General features: G+C 36.8%; 2 protein-coding genes across 7 annotated transcripts in view; one reads left to right on the top strand and one right to left on the bottom strand.

The window, feature by feature from the left end:
* The window catches only part of C2CD3 (C2 domain containing 3 centriole elongation regulator), a 126,708-nt gene extending 106,566 nt beyond the window's left edge, over positions 1 to 20,142 (bottom strand). For 3 of the 6 annotated variants that reach the window (XM_063093787.1, XM_063093793.1, XM_063093789.1), the window contains exons 1-3: positions 19,905 to 20,142; positions 17,381 to 17,650; positions 12,231 to 12,388 (exon numbers count right to left, since the gene is read on the bottom strand). In XM_063093787.1, coding sequence (XP_062949857.1) covers positions 12,231 to 12,388; positions 17,381 to 17,650; positions 19,905 to 19,959 — 483 coding nt within the window. In that variant the 5' untranslated portion in view covers positions 19,960 to 20,142. Of the gene's footprint in view, positions 1 to 12,230; positions 12,389 to 13,535; positions 13,686 to 14,886; positions 14,966 to 17,380; positions 17,651 to 19,904 lie in introns of those variants that run through there. The other 3 variants (XM_063093790.1, XM_063093791.1, XM_063093792.1) reach the window with 3 other exon arrangements.
* Positions 20,143 to 20,337: 195 nt separating this feature from the next.
* Positions 20,338 to 22,447, top strand: part of PPME1 (protein phosphatase methylesterase 1) — a 67,410-nt gene continuing 65,300 nt past the window's right edge. Inside the window, exon 1 of the mRNA XM_063093481.1 lies at positions 20,338 to 20,671. Coding sequence (XP_062949551.1) covers positions 20,571 to 20,671 — 101 coding nt within the window. The 5' untranslated portion in view covers positions 20,338 to 20,570. The remainder of the gene's footprint in view (positions 20,672 to 22,447) is intronic.

Here is a 22,447-nt window from a genome sequence, read left to right as displayed (position 1 = left end):
AAGTAATTTTAACATAAAATCGTGAGTTCCAAGATAAGGATGTGTTCTAGGTGCTATGGGAACACTAGGAGGGGTCTGAGGTTGGGGAATAGGTTAGGAAGAAGTGCCAGGGATAGTTTCCAGGAGTGAAATACAAACATCTGAGCTTAGAATCTTAAGTATGAATAAGACAGATAAAGCTGAGGGGGGTTGAAATAGATTATAGGCAGAGGGAAAAGTATTAGTCAAACTTTGGAGGTATAAAACAGAATACTGTTCCATCAATTCCTATCAGTCCAAGGGACTTCTACTCGTATTCCTAACCCCTCTGCTTCCCGTAATGCACCTAATATACTTGTATTCCTGCGTTCATCTCCCAGCTCTTCATTACTGTCCATTTCAGTCATGCCCCTCCTCTATCATGGTTCACCCTGGTGCTCACGGCTCTGCCAGCCCCTTCACTGAATTCTGTAGAATATACAAACTACCTTACCACTTTAACTGAATATTTCTTTCTTAAAATGCCCCCATTTCCCCGAAGTCTTCTCCAATGGAAACTACTTTCACTTGCCAGGATATAGGAAGCTGACTAATTTATTTCTGGTGCTATCTCCAGGCCACTCTTCTATCACCTAAATATATCACCTCTCTCCTGAAGCCCACTCCATCCACATATACCACGAGTATGCCATATCCTTCTCACATCCATAACAAAGCAACCTTAAGGATGCTTATCCATCTTATAGCAATGATTCAAGGTTCTCTTTAGTACTAAGTTGCCTACAATTGTCTACTACATCTGTCAGTATCAGAGAGAGCAAATTAGTATGTCTAATTTTTAGACTTATGCAGGTCAACACAGCATTTTTTAAAAATTTAAATTATTTAACAATGTTTTAAAAATTAGATTTCTTATAAAAATTTGGATTTCTGGCTTCTCTTGAAAAATCAGATGATCTAGCAATGTTGGGTCCCTATTCCACGTGGCAAAAATTAGCTGGAGTACACTAGTGGCTTTAGTCAGGGTATGTACTCCAGTTGCAACGTCCCTAGCATATCTCAATGTCAGGCAGAGTGATAACTGCTGTTTATCATCACAACTGGGCTATTTTTTGAAATTTTTATTTTCTTACAGTAAAATGGACATTTTTATAATGTACAGTTCTATGAATTTTAAATTTTATAGATGCATGTAACCATCATCATAATCAAGATATACAATACTTCCATCACCCCCCAAAATTTCCTTGTGCTATCCATTTGTAGTCATACCATCTCCTTATCTCTAAGACTTAGCATCCACTGACTACAGTTTTGCCTTTTCAAGAATGTCACATAAATGGAAACATACAGTATGTAACCTTTGGAGATGAGCTTCCTTCACTCAGCATAATGCCTCTGAGAGTCTTCCATGTGGTGCATGTATCGATAGTTCATGCCTTTTTACCGGCTGAGTAATATTCCATTTTAAATGTGGCTTGTCACACTGATTTTCAAATACTGAAACAGCCTTACATTCCTGGGATAAACCCCACTTGGTTGTGTTATTGTTCTTTATATATATTGCTGGACTCAATTTGCTAATATTTTGCTGGGGATTTTTAGGCTTAAGTTCTAAGGGATATTGTTCTGTAGTTCTCTTTTCTTGTACTGTCCTCTCAAGGTGGTGCTGGCCTCATAACAAGTTAAGTGTTTCCTCCTCTTCTATTTTCTGGAAGAGATTGTGTACAATTAGTGTTATTGCTTCTTTAAATGTTTGGAAAAATTTGCTAGTAAAGTGATCTATGCCTGGAAATGTCTTTTTCATAAAATTTTAAACTACAAATTCAGTTTTTAAAAAGTTATAGTGTACTCAGGTTATCTATTCATATAGACAAGTTTTGTAGCCATACCACTAACATGCTGAACAACTGTAATTTTAATCAGACCTATGTATGCAAACAGTGTTTATTACACACAAATTCTGCTGCATTCACTAGACATTCTTTTATAAATCTTACCATCCATAAGATGTTAGTTTATACTTTTCAAGTGATTGGCCCATTTCATCTAAGTTGTCAAATTGAAATATGTAGAGTTGTTTCTAGTATTCCCTTAATGTCTGTGGGTTCTGTAGGCTGCTTTCTCACAGCAGAATCAAGAGGAAAGTGAAATATTTCTTGTGTCCATGAAAGAGAGAACAAAAGACTTATGAATTTCAAAAGAAATGGGAGAAGGCATATTTCTTTGTGGAAGAGAATATTCATAATGGTGAAATATGCAAACAAAATGTGACTATGTCAAAAGTTACCATATGAAACAAACTTTAGTAAGAACACCTATCAGTATGTGGAAAAGATAAATGACGAAAATTAAATAAACAGAAAAGCACTTAAAGTTAAAAAGGGTTTGTCTTTTAATGCAAATAAAATAAGTGGGATTCCTGTAACACACAGTTATATGTTAAGATAAAGAGCTTTTTTTTTTAAAAGATGACCGTAAGGGGATCTTAACTCTTGACTTGGTGTTGTCAGCACCCTGCTCACCCAGTGAGCTAACTGGCCATCCCTATATGGGATCCGAACCTGTGGCCTTGGTGTTGTCCCGAGTGAGCCACAGGCCGGCCCCCAAGATAAAGAGCTTTAATGTATCAAGCCTCTTATGGATGGTAAAATTTATAAAAGAATGTCTAGTGAATGCAGCAGAATTTGTGTGTAATAAACACTGTTTGTACAGTGTCCGATTAAAATTACAGTTGTTCAGCATGTTAATGGTATGGCTGCAAACTTAAAAGGCAAATTGAGGGAAAATGTTAAATAATTTGTGGCATTTTTCTTTGTAGCTGATAAGAACATAGATAAAAATAACTCCTCGAGAGCTGTATTTATTTCAAGTTATCAGAATTTTGATGTGAGTGAAAAACTTTTGGACATTATCCTCATGACAAACATATCATTAAGGAAATATTTCTCTAAACCGAGAGGAATGTTGAAAAGTTGACACTGGACTTGTTTCAAAATCTAAATAAAAGGTGGCAACATTTTGCAAAGGCACAGGAAATAAACCAAACTGTCTTGTTTACTTTGTCTAAGAAGCTAAAAATCAAACACATGTATATAATTGATACATAAATTAAATAAATTCCTGTGGTCAATGTTTTGTTTGATAAACTATATAAGCAGTGTGGTAGCTTGTTATTACTATGTAGTTATTAGGTGGCGTCATGCTGGGTTGGTTTAAAGAAATGTTTCTGAGCTTGAGTTAAGTCTCTTGGTTTATATTGTCCAAGAGGAAATCCCAGCCTCAGATCACCAGTAAAGACTGATCAAATATAAGGCCATTTCAATTGACATTACAGATTATGTAAACAATTATCTGCAAGTACATTCACAAGGAACCATATAACATGCGATTCAATTTACTCATTCCTTAACAATTATATCTTTGCAAAATTTATTTGGCAAGGAACAGTCTGTCCTTCTTTTCCATATTCTTCTATGCTGAAATAGGATTTCCAGAAATGCAAGTGAAAGCATGAAATATATTCCTAAAATTGCAGAGCTAAATAAAAACTGATATCCCAAAAAGATTTTTTTGATTTCAAATTTTATGAAAACTAACACTGTTCAATTTACCTTTCTTAATTTATACTGAAAGTGTAACATATGGAGGTTTATGAAGTGCAGTACAAAATTTAGGATTAAATATGATATTTGAAACCTTAAATTTTACAAATATCTTAGGAGTAGTATCTTAACTATCAAAACTATTTTGCCAAGATTCTACTTGTTTGAAAACACATATGTTTATAAACAGTTATTTTCTGTTATGAAACTGAAAAAGAACTAAATCTTACTAATTAATTAATTTAAAAAAGAATACTATAATACCCATCATATACAAAATGCTTGGTATTGATAACTTGGCACAGAAGTAAACGTATCAAGTTTCTAGCCAAATCAGAAGAATGAATTTCAAAAGAAAAAAATTTATAATTAAGTATCCTTGCTTCCCAATTTCAAATTTAAAACAATTATATGTATACACACTCCCCACATGTGTATATATTATGTTACATGCTTATACGATAGCTTAAGTTTGATACTTTAAGTCTGATTATATCTTTGGCAGTTGATTTTTCTCACAGCCAACCTGCTTGACTCATTTGTTATTTTTGACATCCAATCTATACTAATAACGGAATACAACAAAGCTTCCTCTCACAATCAGCTTGATTGTAATGATCCTGTAATGAACTACACATATATCTGTCTTCTTTGAGGTCCCTCACTTTTAGCAACACTCTAAAGCTACCTCTCTTCCTTAATCTTCCAGTCTATCAGCTCCCTACTGGCTTCACTTAACCTTCTTGTCAGGAGGGATCCCATGCTTAGTCAACTCAATACTGTCTTTGGGGGCAGCAAAGGAGTGTATGACAAGAATTCAAGCTCCATCATTCACTGCATATTTTCTCTTTTTAAGTTATTTTAAATTAATATAACACATGCACATAATTTAGAATCAAACAGTTCTACACATTTTGTAATAAAAAACAAGTCCCTCACATAGACCCCATTTTTCTTACTCAGAGGTAACAATCACTTTCAACTTGTGTACCTGATTCCTGTGGTTATTTACCTCTATATCTCCAAATAACAATGATTATAATTTATGTATATTTCTTGATTTCTTCCCCCAGTTTTCAGGGATTATCTTTTGATTTCCTAATATACAAGATCAGAACTTTGCTCCATCCCACATCCATTCACTTCCCCCATCCTCCCAACCTACCAACAGTCAGACTACAAACATTGATTAGTGATCTAAACAAAATTATAGTATCAGGATGTACTCTATTTACAGCTGAACAATGAGATATAGTAATTATTTTTCCTTTCTTGCACAACTTTTTCCCCAAATGGCAACTGCCTTGTTTCCTCATTTGCTTAGTTATTTTTCTTATAATTAATTCAATTCCAAACTCTTTGACAGTTGTCTAAGTCTCCTCTTAAGATTTTCAGACACATCAGGTAATCTCTAACTCTTTTTTTCTTTTTGGGGGAGGGGAAATCTCTCCCAGAGCCTCAGGACTACTCCAATTTGGACTAGCTACTATCTATGCCTGGTGTACAGCTGTGATTCTTTGATCTCCTTTCACCTTAAATCAAGAGACTTTCTTTGTCTTTCTCCTTTGTTAGACCTTTTGTTTCTAATATGCCATCTTGTCTTTTTTAGTTTACTCCTTCGTTTTGGTAGAGAAAGTTCTTCATCTGCTATGTGAGGAAATATGTGAGAGAGAAATTTTTGAGACTCTGTACATACAAAAACTTCTTTATTCTACCCTCACACTAGTCTGCTACAGAGAATTCTAGGCCATTTTCATTGAATATTCTGAAGGCATTATTGAATTGTCTTCTGGCTCCTAATGTTGCTACTGAGAAGTCTAAAGCCATACTACTTAATTCTTTGTGTGTGACTATTTCTCCTCTTCTGTGGAAGCTTACAGAATCTTGTCTTTGTTTTCAATGTTCTGAAATGTCACAATAACATACCTTGCAGTAAGTAGTAGTACAGAAGATTGGTGAATTTGAATATACAGCAATAGAAACTATAAAATGAAGTACACAGAGAAAAAAAGACAGAAAAAACAGGCTCAGTGACTGGGGAAAAATATCAAGCAGTTTAAGACACTTGTACTTAGAGTCCCAGGAAATCACATACTGGCTCTTTGATAAGATTAACAACACTGTTAGACTTCTATCCAGTCTGATCCAGGAAAAAAAAAAGAGAGAAAAGACATAAATTACCAATATTAGGAATGAAAGAGGGGATATCATCACAAATGTTTTAGACATTTAAAGGAGAGAAAAGAAATGTATAAACAACTTTGTGCCAAAAAGTCCAATACCTGAGATGAAATGGACAAATGATTTGAAAATGAAACTACCAAAGCTCACTCAAAAAGAAAAATTACCTAAATAGCCCCTGTATCTACTAAAGAAACTGAAGTTGTAGTTAAAAACCTTTCCACAAAGAAAAATGTAGGACCAGTTAACTTTACTGGTAAATCTGTTACACATGCAATCAATTCTACACAAACTCTTCCAAAAAGCAGAAGAGGAAAGAACTCTTCTTACATCATTTTATGATGCCAGCATTACCCTGACATCTCAACCAAAGACAATGCAACAAAAGAATACTACAGACTAATATGCCTCCTGAACAAAGATGTAAAAATCCTCAATTATATATTAAATCACATCCAGTAATACATAAAATGGCTAGTACGTAATGACCCCAAGGGATTCATCCCAGGAATGAGAGTCTGGTTTAATTTTCAGAAATGAATCAATGTAAAAAGTCATAAGAGACCAAAAGAAAAAACCCAAATGATTATCCTAATACAGACAGAAAAAACATTTGATAAAACTCAATACCCATTCATGATAAAATCTCTCAGAAAACTTGAGGAAAGCGGTGCCTTTCTCATAGATAAAGGGTATCTATGAAAAACCTATATCTAAGATATTTAATAATGAAAGACCAAATGCTTTCCTCCTAAGAAAGGAATAAGGCAAGGATATCTATTCTTTATTCAACATTATACTGGAGATCTTAGTGCAATAAGGCAAGGAAATAGAAATAAAAGGAATATAGATTAGAAAAGAAATACAAGTGTCTTTATCCACAGATGGCATAATTGTCTGTCTAGAACATCCTCAGGAGTCAACAACAAGCATAAACATGTTGGGATAAATCTAACAAATGCAAGACAGGCATGCTGCAAAGGACAAAAGAGTGCAGAAAGAAATCGAGAAGTTGATCTAAATAAATGGAGAGATATACCAGGTTCATGGGTTAGAAGAATCAATATTGCTAAGAAGTCAATTCTCCCAATTTGATCCACAGTATTAACAAAAATCCCAGCAGTCAATTTTTGTGGAAACTGACAAGCAGATTCTAACATTTATATGGAAATGCAAAGAAGCTAAAATAGACAAAGTAATTCTCAAAAAGAACAAAATTAGGGGGCTCACACTATCTGATTTCGAGATTTACAATAAAGTTGCAGTAATACAGTGATACTATCCTAAGGACAGATGTATAGATCAATAGAACAGAAGAGTCCAGAAATAGACTCATACATATGTAGTCAATCAGCTTTGTATAAAGATTCTGACATAATTTAAAGGGGGGAAGATAATAATCTGTTCAATAAATGGTGAATTCTTGAAGACATAAGAATGGCCAAAGCCAATTAAAAATACTCAACATCTTAATCATCAGAAAATGCAAACTAAAACTTCAGTGAGATATCAGTACATACTCATTAGAATGACAAAAATTATTTTTTAATTACTAACCATACCAAGTGCTGAGAGGATGTGGAGCAACTAGGATGTTTATACAGTGCTGATGGGAATGCAAAATTGTATAAGCATTTGAAAACAGTTTGAAAATAGTTATCATATGACTCAGCAATACCTAGGTTGGGTATTTTCTCGAGAGAAATAAAACACACGTCCACACAAAGAGTTACTTTATTTGAAAGAGGTAAAATGTAAAAAAAAGCCAAATGTTCGCCAAGTGGAAATTAAATTTTTAAAAATTGTGGAATATCCATACAATGGGACGCAGCTCAGCAAAAGGGGTGAATCTCTAAAACTGTCTTCTTCCATTTATTCTATTAATTTTCTTACCCTGGATGAGGAGCTAATGGGTGTTCACTGTATGGTTATTTTCATACCTTACATATATAATTTTTTGCATATCTATGTCTTTAATAAAAACAACAAAGAAGGTTAAATGAAATAAAATGTACACCACCTAACATGTGGTAGGTAGGCATACAATAAACATCGATTTAAAAAGTTATCACATGAATGCCTTCAATTTTGTCCTGCTCCATGTCAAAATGTTTCTTCTTTTTCTCTCCTCGTTATAATTCCTCCTTTCCAAATGTAACCCTACAAGTTGTGTTCATAAGAACTCATTCCCATCAAAATCTCTTTAGGACATTACTTGCTCAATTACCCTCTTTTATTTTCAATCTCTTTCTTCATGTGCTTTTTCCCTTTGGACTACTGAACAAATTAGGTCTCCTATACTTTGAAAAAGGGATCAACAAACTTATTCTGTAGAGGGCTAGATAGTAAATATTTTAGGCTTTATTGCATAGTCTTCTTTTTTAAAAAATAACCCTTTAAAAATAAAAAAACACTTTTAGCTCAAATGCAAGATTTGGCATTTTTTGCAAAGTTTGCCAATCCCTTATTCTAAAACATTATGAATAAACTTCTCAATTCTGTTACCCACTGTCAATACTATCTCCTCTCAAATTCAAGTAAATTTGCTGTGTCACTGTCACATGCCCAGCACCACATTGTTTCCTGAACTTTTCATCTCATATAATCATCGTAACAATGTTTTATTATCATTTTATGAAATAAGATATCGAGGCTCAACAAGTATAAATGATTAGTTTGTAAACACCAGAACTGTTTTTTGTTACCATTTTCTCAATGTCCAAGTCTAGTGCACTTTCATTATATCACACTACGACTCCCTCTCTTCACTGCCATTTATCTGGGAAACAGAAATCTTTAATTGTTGCTTCTACTTCTTCCCCGTAATAACTATTTGTTAAGTGCTTATTAAGTACTACTTAATCTTTCAAAATCTGACTCTGTCTCCACTGCTCTATTAAAAACAGGTTAACAAATCCAATTACCTTTAAATAAAAAACACACAAATATTATTGTATCAACTGACATTCAAATATGGACAAAAATGGTGTAGCCCCTTTGGAAAAGAAGTCTGGCAGTTCCTCAAGAAGTTAAGAGTTTCCAGTAATTCTACTCCTAGGTATATATCCAACAGAACTGAAAACATATGTTCACAAAAGAACTTGTACAGGAATGTTCATAGCAGCATTATTCATAATAGTCAAAAAGTGGAAATAGTCCAAATGTCCATCAACTGAAGAATGGATAATTAAATGAGGTATTACTCACTCATTAAAAAAATGTAGTACTAATAACATGCTACAACATGGATAAACCTTAGAAACATTATGCTAAGTGAAAGAAGCCAGTTGCAAAAGGCAACATATATTATTCCATTTATATGAAATGTCCAGAATAGGAAAACAGAGACAGAAAGCAGGTAAGTGAAGAAATGGAGAGTGACTACTAACGGGTACAATGTTTCTTTTGTTGATAATGAAATGTTCTGGAATCAGATGGTAGTGATGGCTATACAATCCTGTGAATACACTAAATACACTTTAAAAGGGTGAATTTTATGGTATGGAAATTATTTAATTTTTTTTTAAAAGAAAAAATCCAACTAGAATTCTACACTCCCACAGTTTTCATTTTTTGTTGTTTTTTTTCTGTCATTGATCATACACATATATGTAAATATCATTTAAATTTTCCTTTGTCATCAATCCAAAATCATTTTTCCATGCTGCTACACAATCATAACTATGTAATTTTACCTTCCACAGATACAAAATATTCCACTCAGTACAATTTTAATATTGTTGAACAAATTGTTTTCATTTTCCCAGTAGTAATAATATATTTCCACAACTAGAAGTACACATATAGCTTCCTTCTCTTTTTATATTACATTTTCTTAAGATAAATTCCCAGGGGTGGAATTACTGAGGTAAATGATATACGATAATTTTTATGGCTCTTAAAATAGAATGCCAAACTGCCTTGTAGGTCTAATGCAAATTCATACCATCATCAGAAAAGCAAGAACAAACCAGATTCACTTCACTATAAAATTATCAACACAGGCGTCACTATTTAAAAAATGTATTGTAAACAAAAATATTGTAAATACAACAAAGAAAATGTTAAGTTCTTTCACTTAGTTTGATCTACTTCTGGGCTCCCTATTCTGTTCCACTGTAATACATTCTTACATATAATAATGTTAGATGTCCTTCCTTTATCTTTTTTGGACTATTTTCTTATTTATCTGCTTAATTTTCTATACAAATTTTACAACACATTTGACAAGGTATAACCCCCTTGGAATTTTTAAGGGATTTCAATATCCAGAGTTCTGGAGGAAGCACTCCCAAAGATTCCCCCTAAAAAAGGGATCTTTCTATGTTCTTTCCCAGCATCCTGTGCATATCTACAGCATATGTATCACATTGTTCTGGAAAACTAAATGAAAGAACCATCTCTTATCTCTGTATCCTTAGGAAGTGGCATATAACAGTGTATCAAAAAAAAAAAAAGTAAGCTGATCTCTTCAATAAATGGTCCTGGAAGAATGCAGAGGAATAAAATTAGACTGCTATCTCTCACCATATGCAAAAATCAACTCAAAATGGATTAAAGACTAAAATGTAAGACTTAAAACTATAAAACTAGGGAGAAAAAAAGGGGAAACACTTCATGACATTGGTCTAGGCAACGATTCTTTGGATAATATCTTAAAAGCACAGGCAAACAAAAGAAAAAAATAGACAAATGGAATTATATCAAACTAAAAATTTAGCTTCCGGACAGCAAAGGAAACAATCAACGGAAAAAAGAGATAACCTACAGAACAGGAGAAAATATTTACAAACTATGCATCTAACAAGGGCTTAATATCCAAAATATATAAGGAACTCAACTCAATGAAAACAAATAATCTGATTTAAAAATGGGCAAAAGACCTGAATAGACATTTCTCAAAGAAGACATACAAATGGCAAACGGGTATATGAAAAAATGCTTAACATCACTAATCACCAGGGAAATGCAAAACAAAATCACAATGAGATATCACCTCACCCCAGTTAGAATGGCTACAAATATTTTCAAAAAGACAAAAAATAAATGCTGTGGAGAATGTGGAGAAAGGGGAACTCATATATTGTTGGTGGGAATGTAAATTAGTACAGATATTATGGTCAACAGTACTAATGTAAATCAGTACAGACATTATGGTCAAAAAATTAAAAATAGAACTACTATATGATCCATCAATCCCACTATTGGTTATACATACAAAGGAAATGAAATCGGTATGTGGAAGAGACATCTGTACTTCCATGTTTATTGAAGCCCTATTCACAATAGCCAAGATATGGAATCAACCTAAGTGTCCATCAATGGATAAGTGGATTAAAAATAAATGTGGTAAATATACACAATGGAATACTATTAAGCAATAAAAGAGAATAAAACCCTGCCATTTGTGACAACATGTATGAACCTGGAGGCATTACATTAAGTGAAAAAAGCCAGGTACAGAATGGTGATCTCAATCATACATGGAATCTAAAAAAAGTTAATCTCATAGAAGTAGAGAGTAGAATAGTGGATACCAGACGCTAGGGAAGGTAGGGAGGTGGGAGTGATGTGGAGAGAGGTTGGTCAGTGGGTACTATGTTATAGTTAGATTGTAAGAATAAGTTCTGATATTCTATTGCATAGCAGAATGAATACAGTTAACAATGATGAATTACATATTTCAAAATAGCTAGGAGAGAGGATTTTGAATGTTTTCACAAAGAAATGATAAATGTTTAAGATGATGGCAATGCTAATTACCCTGATTGGATTATTACACAACATACACGTGTTTTGAAACACTGTACTGTACCCCATACATATGTATAACTATGTGTCAATTAAAAACAAAATAAAACTAAAAAAAAAGTAGACTCAATCAATGAATGAATACATCAAAGACACCACTTACATGAGCCAAACAAACAATTAGTGCTTGGCACTTTATGAGGAGCTGTGGGAAAAACAGAGCAAGTAGAAAACACAGGCTTTCCTCTCAGGGAATCAAGAAACTAAAAGGGAAGGGGACTTGAAGGGAGCCTACTAATAAACAATTTTGGAGACTGTAGGATTATAACTGAACAATGATTATGTAATCAATAGTTTTATAAATTTAATAAAGAGTGCAGAGAAGAATGAGTGAAATAGGAGGTATAAAGGACTCCTGGAACTTGAGATGGGAAGTAAGCACTAAGCAAATTTGGATAAGTGGGAAATAATGGTAGGTTATAGTCCCTGGGTAAAAACACAAGCAAAGGCATGAGGTAGGAATTAGCATGATGTATGGGAGTCATGTACCTATCCATTCTACAAACAGACTCATCTATGAGAGTACTTCAAAAAGGTTCGTGGAAAAATAGAATTGAAAGATAATATGAAACTGCCCATGAACTTTTTGAAGTACCCTAGTATTTCTGCCCCCAAATTTCTATACTGTATGGCAAAGAATTAAATTATTTTTACCTGAAGTTCTCCAAGTTTCTTAGATGTTGGTGAAACAATGGCAAAAAATCCACTGATTTGATGGGTTGGTGAAAGCTGAGCTAGTCCACTGATCTGAACTCTACCAATTGGAAGATGATCAAGTTTGGTGATTACTTCCAGCACCAGCACAGCCATATCTAATCAGAAACAATTACAACATACTCAGATATTTTTCATTTACTTTTATTTTATTTTTGGAAGTGGGCAGAGAGGTATACAGTGAAAAGCTTTTTTACTTAAAAAATTATTTTAATTTCAAATAAATCAGGCACTTACCATACCATTCTGGGGGCAGGGAAGTGTGAACCAAAGATCAAAATAAGATAGAAAAGTGACTCAGAGCAATCTGAGGAATGTGAGGTCTGCTAAACTTATCAGGCTCAGGGAGACATTAGTATGAGGCCTCAGTCACATCCCTCTCACCCATGTTCTAGCAACAGTTTCCAAACTGGTTGCTGCCACCAGCTGATGTAAATTACCCAAACGTTACCACGAGTTGCACAATGTGACTCATCCTTTCAGATTCATCCTTTCTTTGTTGCAATGTTTCTGAAATTTATGATGCAAAGAGCAATGTACAGCCGATGGGTAGCTATGTTATTTTAGTGAACTAATGTGAATTTTTGGTAAAGTACTTTGGAACTGCTCCTTAATTTCTCCTTTTCTCTCTTTAAAAATCTGCTTGTAACTACTGCTGAATGGACAGAGCACATATTCAGGGCAACTTGAATCTGTGACTCTCGGATTGCAATCCTCAAATTTGGCAGCTATTTGATGCCATTTTACAGATGAGAAACGGGGGTCAGAAACAGGAAGGGACTTTCCCAAAATCCCACAGTTGGTAACACCAAGCTAAATGTTCAGATGCCAAGTACAATATTATACCCCAGGATACTCATATAAATCTCTGACCTGTTGATTAATGTATTTTATAGATATTTTCACTAAATTTTTAATCACTCCTTATTTACTAAAGTATACAAAAATAACACCTAAGGATTTAAGTTTTAGGTTTACAATACCAAGAATATCTATGGGTATACTTTAATAGCACTTATCAATTTCAACCTACTATCATAGCTAAGTTTCTTTGTGAAGTTAGTTAGAATTAGATACCATTCTGATTAATTTTTTTCTGATTCATTTTTATAATCCCCATAGTGCCTAGCACAATGTCTAGCACATGCTAAATGTTCAATATACATTTTTTGAATGAATGATTTACAGCATTGGCTCTTTACAAGTTGACGTTTTAAATTTTTTTCTTGAAAGAATGTAAGTTACCTAAAGACATATTAATCTTTAATTCACCATTCTCTCCAATATTTTGAGCTTAACAATGTTTACATGATAGAGTCGATTTTTATTGACTTGAACTGCATTGATTTGATAAATAACTTCACCATCCAAAATGTGTTTATGTGAAAGTTTGACCTGAAAAAAGAAATAACACAATATATTTAGAATATTTTCCCTGTATAGAAATGAAGACATCTTGGCTTCTGGTTCCTTATTGAGGGATCCTTTCCTTCTCTGAAAACCTGTAATATTAACTCACTAAACCACTCTTTTGGCATTTAGCATGTATTATCTTGTACTATTAGTAAATTTTACACCTATATCCTCTTTCCTGAAGCATAATATAAGCCCCAGAGTTGAGACTACAGTTTTTAACAAAAGAAGCATGGTGTAGTGAAAAGAGCATGAGTTTTGGTGTCAGACAAGGGGTTCAAATCCTAGTTCTGCGATTTATTAACTATGGGACCTCAGAGAGCATTAATTTCATCTCCCTAAACCTCAGTTTCATTGCCTACAAAACAAAGATACCTATCTTGCAGAGTTATTGTAAAAATTAGAAATAATATGTACCAACCACTAGCACATAACATGCACTCAATAAATGGTGGCTCTTATAAAACCTCTTTGACCCTTCAATAATTAACAATGCGCAAAGACTTCTGATCAAGATGGTGGAATAGACGGTTCCCAGTGTCACTCCCACAATCAACCTATTTACAACTATTAAAAAGCAATGAATGCCAAGCTGGGGTCGCTAGAGCTCAGGGGAAGAGAAGAGACCTATGTAGTTCATGAAAGTAGGAGAGGCCATGATGACAGAAAGGACTGATCTGAACGATTTGAGCCCCAAGTGATTTGAGCACCGACCATTTCAAGGCTGGCCCTGGTGAACACAGGGAGCAAGGGCTAGCAAAAACTGCTGCTGTGCCCTTCATATGAAGTTGCTTGGAGACTATAGGGAAGAGGGCCTCGGTAGCCCCCAGGGCAGCAAGACCACTAACAAGGTTTCCGTGAACCCACACAGGAGTGAGGGGCCACACACAACTGAATAAAGGAGCGACTCAGAGGTTGGTGAGTAATTGCAAAGGACTGGCGCATGGCCCATCCCATGGGAAGTGTTTGGAGTGCACAGGGTGGGGAGACAGGCCCAGCTGGGGAACACAGCAGCACAGCATGGACAGCTGATCTGCCCTCCAATCAGCACAGGCCCACTCAGTGGACACTGTCAGGAATATAGAACTGCAAGGGGTACAGTTTGCTGAAAAGACTGAGGCCCAGACCAGAGTTTCCACAAAACCCAGGTATACTGGACCTCACAAGACATGGAAGTACTTACAAGGTCAATAAAACCTGAGCTGCACGAAAAGCCTTGCCCAGAGAATCAGCAGCAAAGCAGCAATTTGGCTCAAGTGCTGATTCCCACAGGAAGTTCCCCCTTTTTAGAAGTAAGCAAAGGACAACAAATTAGTTCCAGTGCAGATTTAAGTGGTGAGAATAGTGAATAATCCAATACAGAACTGAAAGAAAAAACAAAAAACACACAGATCAGAGACAAAGTTCTGATATTAACCAGTAAAGGCCTAACACCACCAAAGAACACCTATAAAACCTAGAAGGACCAGAAGCCCTCCAGGCTTCCAAGCCAGGGTTGGGGGAGGAACAAGGGCCTCAGTCACCCTCTCCCCACGTCTGCATCCAGTCCAGTGATGACCACCAAGCAGCTGCCGGAAGTGCCCTGCACTTCAGAGGTGTGTGGCTGGGGGCCGAGGGCCTCAGCCACACCCTTCTGATGTCTGCATCCAGCCAAGCAATGACGGCCAGTCTGCTGCCAAAAGCGGCCTGGGCTCCTGAGCTGTGGTGGTGGGGGGCCAAGGGCCTCAGCCACACACCCTTAACTTCCACATCCAGTCCAGTGATGACCACCAGGCCACCTGCAGGAGCCCCCTGGGTTCCCCTGCTGGAATAAGAGGGACACCACAGGCCAAGACTATGTCCTGCCCTATGTCCCACCCCTTTCCCCTCTTCCTTTTCCCCTCAACTGCTCCACAACAACATCTTAGAATGTAAAATAATATCAAATTAATCAATTAAAAAAATAAAAAGCCAGAAATTTGGATTTTTATGAGAAATTTTCCAATTTAAAAAATAATGTGCAGAGCAAAAATAAATATTGATCTATTATTTTGATGAAAGAAATTACTAGGGCACTCTAAAATGTAGCAGTATTATTTTTAAATTTCCAATTAAAAAACATTTCACTGAGTTTTCACTTTGATAGTTAGTTAACTGCTGTTAAGTTGCTTACCAGGTGATGACTAAATTCTCTCACTATTTTTCTCTACTTGAAATATTGCAAAATTCTTCTATACAGATCTTCATCTACACAGATCCATAATTTAACCTGAAGCCTGTCCCTTAACACGAACGTATCATTTACCTACTTTGTATGCCTTTGCTATTTTATTATTCTACCACATTATTCTGCCACACTGTCATTTTATTTTAAAAATTTTAAAAACTAAAATTTTAGTGATTTAATATATCTTTCAAATGGTAATTATCAAGTTTTGTCTCATAACAGGTTAAACAAAATCAACGTAAGTATAATAATAAATATGAAAGAATTGTGTCATTTTAACTTTAATGCAAGCCAACCAAATGGTGGCTAGCTATTAATCAATATATGTAGTAAACCTCTAAAACTGTTAAAGCAAATAACAAGAGATTAACATAATTTTAAAGACAGCCATAAACACAGTTTCAAGAATCACATAACAGGTTATTCATTTAGATGACCCAGAATATGATTACATTAATTTTTAGACTGTTACCAAAATAAAAACACAGGATTTAATAATTCTTATGAAACTCATAGATCCCCATGAATGTAGCAGCCGACACAATTTGGGAAATACTGTGATTCACATGATTGATTATTCATATTACAAGTTACCTACACTTTTGTGAACTCTCTTGGAAACTAGACCCTACATATAAAAAGATTTCTCTGGGGACATGCCAAATTCAAAATAACTGACTTGCATGAAGACCTTAAAATACAACCTACTGATAATTTTTCACTGTCTAGATATTTTCTGGATTGTCAATAATATGAAAAGAAAAGTATATTCTAAAATAACTTTTCCAACTGCTCTAAAATCTACAATGTCTCTGCCATATGTCACAAAACACATTTTTCCTTTTATAGGATTTGGCTTCCAAAATGTAAGGCTATCTGGGCATTATGCCTGTCACTAGTATAAGTCAATTGTTCTTAACAAACATGACACAATGTAGTTCCTAAAAAAAGGTTAAAAAGTGGAGATGATCTCAGGAAGTTGGAAACATGCTCTACTAAACATTATGATAATGGAAATGCATTGTTTATACCTTGCTTGTAATACTAATATTTTTCACCAATAGGGCAAGAGTTTCTTGTCCTAATTATCACAAATCCACTACATAGGGGAACCTGCTCTAGTGTAGATTTTTGCTGACCAGTAAATTGATCTGTAGTATTCTTAACTTATCTCATGGCTGTGTAATCTATTTTTCCAAGCAAATGTAAAGCCTTCAGTCACCTATGTCTTTTATGTTATTCTGAGCTTCTCTAGGGCAAAAACCTGCATCACTAACTTCGGAAATCCTTGGCATCTAGGATGCCATCTAAGCATCTATATGCTTAGAACATAGGTGCTCAATAAATACTTAATAAATTTTTTTTAAAAAGATGCCTATAGATACTAGGTACATAATAACACCTATTACTGACAACATAACCATATGCTTCCTATAAGGTCTGCAGGTGAAATGATAAAACAAAAACATACCCGTGAGATAGGAGGTAAACTGCTTTGGGCCACAGCGGATAGCATATCGTGTAGTTGTTCTCACAGCTTTTGGTTCAGTCTGCAATGTGTCCCTGGGACAGAAGAGAGTTCCATCTGATGTTTCTCCCCACCATCTCACTCGGACAAGTACACAGGTGTGAGGCTTTGCAACCTTCCATATGACTTTACTAATAGTAAGTTTTAGAAAGCAGCGTAGCTGACCTTCAACCAGAGGTGGTAGGCTTGTAGATGGAGAAATGTCACTCAAACCTGTGGAGGAATTCAAGAACACTGAATCAAATTTAGACTAAATATAGAAAACATATAGTCTGTTTTTTTAGTGAAAACAAATAAAACTTGTCTTTAGTTTAGAGAGAAGTCTTATACTATGTATTCTAATACATGAGAAGTAACTAGCAAACCAGACAACAGAATAACCTACTTTGTCACTTAAGGACTCTGATAACATTAATATTTAGGGTTTGATTCAGGTTTTCTAAGTAAAAAACATACCAACTAAGACATATTAATATAACCTGTCTTTAATTGAAAGATACTATTTGAAGAATACAAATATAATGATACAAATAGATAGGTTTTAAAATCTCAGAAGTAGTTGAAATTTTTCTAAGTACTGTTTTGAGTATTGTGACATCCCTGGTTTTTAAGTTATGTTATCTTACCCAATGCTCTTACTTTAAACATAGAACAGCAACAACTCCCTTCACTCACTCACAAACGATTTAGTCTCTATCACAGAACCCAGCATTTCAATGAAGATCTTAAGTTGATCTAATGAAGATCTTAAATTGTTTATCTTCTTTTCCTGCCAAGATCAATCAATGAGGACCCAGACTACTATCTTCAGATTTTGCCACTATCTTTTAGCAACGTGTTGGGTTCATAATATTTACTGACTTTAATATTTACTGGATTGCAGAAAGATGATAAATCAAAATGTAAATAAGGAAATTAATCATGACTTTCTATAAAATTTTCCTTTGATGACCATGATTACCTTTCATTCACAGTATCTTTTCATCAAGACTTAGAAGAGATGTAAAGAAACCATTCCTATATTATATACACCTTTCTATTCCTCTGACCTTTCCTCTGGGGAGTGGTCATGCTTCAAAGTAAGAAAATATACTGAAATCGGGCCGAGCCCGTGGCGAACTCGGGAGAGCGCGACGCTGCCGCCGCGGGTTCGGACCCTATATGGGAATGACCGGTGCACTCACTGGCTGAGTGCCGGTCACGAAAAAGACGAAAAAAAGAAAAAAAAAAAAAGAAAATATACTGAAATCTATCAGATCAAGCATCTACACAACTAATTCTTTGGACTTCTAAAGCAAACATCCTCTCTGCCCTCTATAGTAAAGACCCACCATAATCTTTATGGATATTTAGCTTCAATATAAAAATTATACATAGGTATGTACATGAGCTACATATGGTATAGCAAGATAGACATTCTTTTCTATATTATGTTACATTATTTCTACTTTGATTTTCCTCCTATCAAGCAAATATGCTTGACTAGTTTGATATAGGGAGCAACCAGCGTTGAACGCCTCCAAGCTTCAGTCCCAGAACCTCCCATCATTCCTGGCAGGAAGGGCACTGCCTCAAAATTGCTTAGTGATCTTTAAAGAGCTTGGATAAGATTCATTCGTGGACTGCAGCATCAGTCCTCAACTCAATGGCCTAATGTACTCTCACTGTTCCCAATACCTCTCTAACGTGCCTATAATGTAAAAAGGCAGCGTCACTCATTGTCCTCTTTTTTCTTGAAGGCATCCTTGTAGAGACTGTGGAGATTCAATTTCCATTTTCCTGATCTGCCCTGGGTTCCTAGTGTGACTGTTCTCACTGCAGCTAACATTCCCTAGTCTTTTGGCAAGCTCGTTTCTCCTTAGACTCCTAACCTGATGAGGTCCTATTGCTACACATACTTTCATCTCCGGTTCTTCAGGAGATGCTCATACTCTTACTCCCACTCCAGTCCTACCTACCACACCTTCTCACTCTCCACTCTTTTCCCCCTGTATACTCCACAGTTATCTTTCCGAACTCCTGTTCTAGCCCTTCATATTTCATTCACTCAACTAACATTTACTGAGTCCTGCTTTGTGCTAGTCCTTGGGGCTTCAGTAATGCATAAAGCGTGATCCTTGCCCATTAGATCATTAACGTACTCCCCTCTCCAACGTATGCTTTTTTCGCCCCCCTGTGTACGTCCAAAGCTACACACATACTCACACACACTTAACTTTCTTATCAAAAACATTCCTAGAATGTTTTGTTCTCCTCTACAGTCGTCCTGTCAGTACCCTCGCAGTCCTCACTCTGCCTCATTTATCACCCCTCCATGCCCCCTTTTTCCTTTCCATTCTTTGGAGGGCCAATTGCCTTCTTTTAACCTTCTGGTTCCCTGGGTATTCTCTCTTTCGTTCCTTTTCTATTTTTACCGGCGGGGATGGGGGTCTCTAGAATTCCTCACACTCTGTTGCCCTATGGTTACCTCTCTTCTTGCGCTCACGGCCGCCCCCAGGCCCCTGGCCTTTTCGTTGTTTCATGATGAGCCCGAGCTCTTCTTCAACTCAACTCCGGCCCCAGCACCTAAGCCGTATCCTCCCTCCATCCCGTCCCACGGCGCCTGCGTTCCCCGGCAACCGGCGCCGCTGGGCAGCCTGGGAGGCCGGAAAAAGCGTTTCTTTCTCTAACAGTCTCTGCGAAGCGGTGAAACGAGAAGGCGCCAAGACTCCCTCCCGCCAATAGACTACAACACCCAGGATGCTTTGCTACGCTACCTCTGCGGGGTAGGACAGGGGCGCCTCCAGCTGCGCAAGCGCAAAGTGATACGCCTTTCGAGAACTCCATCGCCCAGGGTGCATTGCCTTTAGGAGCGCTCCTCTTTCTGGCTAGGGGCTTGCAGGGTCTCCGGAGCGTCCGCCGACTCCGTTACCCAGCTTCCTTTGTGGAATAGCCGTTGCGCATTTCCGGTGGAAGCGCTGAGGCGAGGGGGTGGAGTTTGCAGAGCCGGTGGGCGGTAGGCGGTGTTACCGGTAGCTGGGTGCAGTCCAAAGGCGCCTGGGCGTCGTTACGGGAGCAAGCTGTGACCGGTTGGGCCTCATTTAGCGTGGGACGAAGCTTCAGCTGCTGTTTGACTTCGTGCGGACTCCCCTTGATGTCGGCCCTCGAAAAGAGTATGCACCTCGGCCGCCTGCCTTCTCGCCCTCCTTTACCTGGCAGCGGGGGCAGTCAGAGCGGAGCCAAGATGCGAATGGGGTATGTGACCCGTACCCCTTCTCCCTAAAGGCCAGTCCCCGGCCTTTGGAGAATGGTGTCGCTGAGCGTTAACAGCAGCACAGGAATGGAAGCTAAGGATAGGAGAAAATGTTGGCGGCGGCCTGGAGACGTTTAGATGGAGTAGAAGGCAGACTTAGGAACTAGAGGAGGCGCCAAATCAATGGAAATTGGAGGACGAATAATATTGTTGAAGGGACAAAGAAATGAGGCAGAGATTGGGGAAACTGAGAGAATAAGGGATGTGAGAGCCACCCCCAGAAGAAGGAACGGAGGAGGTTTGAGGAAAAGAAGTAGAATGGTGACAAAGTTGGGAGGAATGTGCCAGAGAGGGTTGAGGCAAATGACCGAGAGAAAAGTTGAGGGGAATTGGGGGAACAATTAAGGAAAGGTTTGGGAGGAGAAAGAGGACTGTGAGAACTAGATATTAGAAAAGCTGAGGGGAGCAGAAAACACCTGAGGCAGGGTAGGAGAAGGATAGAGGAGAACTAAGGCAGAAAGTTCTAGAGAAAGTTCCCAAGGGTGTAAGGAGTGAGGGGTGACTAGGAGATTAGGTCTCTTAAGGGAGAACTGAGAAAGCTTGGGGAATAAGCCTAAGGAAGGGTGAATAACATAGCCAGGAAGACTGTGAAGGGTAATAGGAATGTGTTGAGAAGCTGGGGGAGTAAGGGAAGGAGTGATGAGGGAGAGCTGGCTGTGGAGTTTAGAGAGTGACCATAGGCTCTAGAGATTGAGAAATGACTAGTCAAAGGGTTTAGTGAATGGGACTGCTGCAGAGGTTAGGTCCGGGAAGCTTGCAGAGGAAGATTTCAGCAGCTGGTTTTTACTAGGTAAATAGGTCTGAGGGAAGCCATGTACTTACTGGTCTAACCAGGACTTAGAATTAGTTAAGCATTGGGAACGTCGCTTAAAATGTTTTGGGGGAAACAGTTTGCTGGAAAGGGAGGAGAGCTGTGTAGAAGAGACAGGCTTTGGAATTTTAGGTTGTTGAATGGCTTGTGCCAGGTTAGGGGATACTTGGGTGTAGGAGACAGAATAAGTTGAACATGGGAGAGGTAATTGCTGGAAATCAGAGAAAATTGAGTAGACATTTGGTTTTCAGGAGCATTTGTAGAATTAGACAGGATTTGGGGAATGGCTGTAAAGAGAAAAAGAGAAGGAAGGATACTTAGGTCAAGAGTGTGTATTTGGGGTTCTAGAGATAGGTTGCTAGATGTTCTTGGAAAAAGGGCTAGAGACAAGAAATCTTAGGTTCTGAAGAAGTAATATGTACAAAAACTATTTTAAAAAAAGGAGAAAAGGATAAGAGGTAGAGTACTGTGAAAGTAGGTCTTAGGAATGAAGAGAAAGGAGAATCCTATAAATTAAAATATTGGGGTCGAGGGGTGATGAGAATGATTTGGAAAACCAGGGAGAGAAGGTAAGAATTGAATTGAGACCTAACTAACACAGTACAAAAATGGGAAAACTTTGATAGAAGAAGATACAGGCTAATGGACACAAAATAGAAAGGAGGTAGAAGGCTACATATAAGGTAAAATGAAGATTGTTTTGGCTTTGGACTGTAACATGAATAAAAAGAATCTGGAAACTGACCCATAATAGATTATTTGGGAGAATTAACCTGGAGTATAAAATTAATGTAACATTTATTGTTGATATGTATTCTTAGTTGCTCCCTGTCCTAAACTAAAATTTGTACACCAGCATTTTCAGTACACCAGCCCTCTTCTGTACAAATATATAATATTAGCTTTT

This window comes from Cynocephalus volans, chromosome 4 (genome assembly GCF_027409185.1).
Source record: "Cynocephalus volans isolate mCynVol1 chromosome 4, mCynVol1.pri, whole genome shotgun sequence".
NCBI classification, from domain to species: domain Eukaryota; kingdom Metazoa; phylum Chordata; class Mammalia; order Dermoptera; family Cynocephalidae; genus Cynocephalus; species Cynocephalus volans.
Note: the sequence above shows the minus strand (reverse complement) of the source record. Positions and strands in the feature narration are given on the sequence as shown.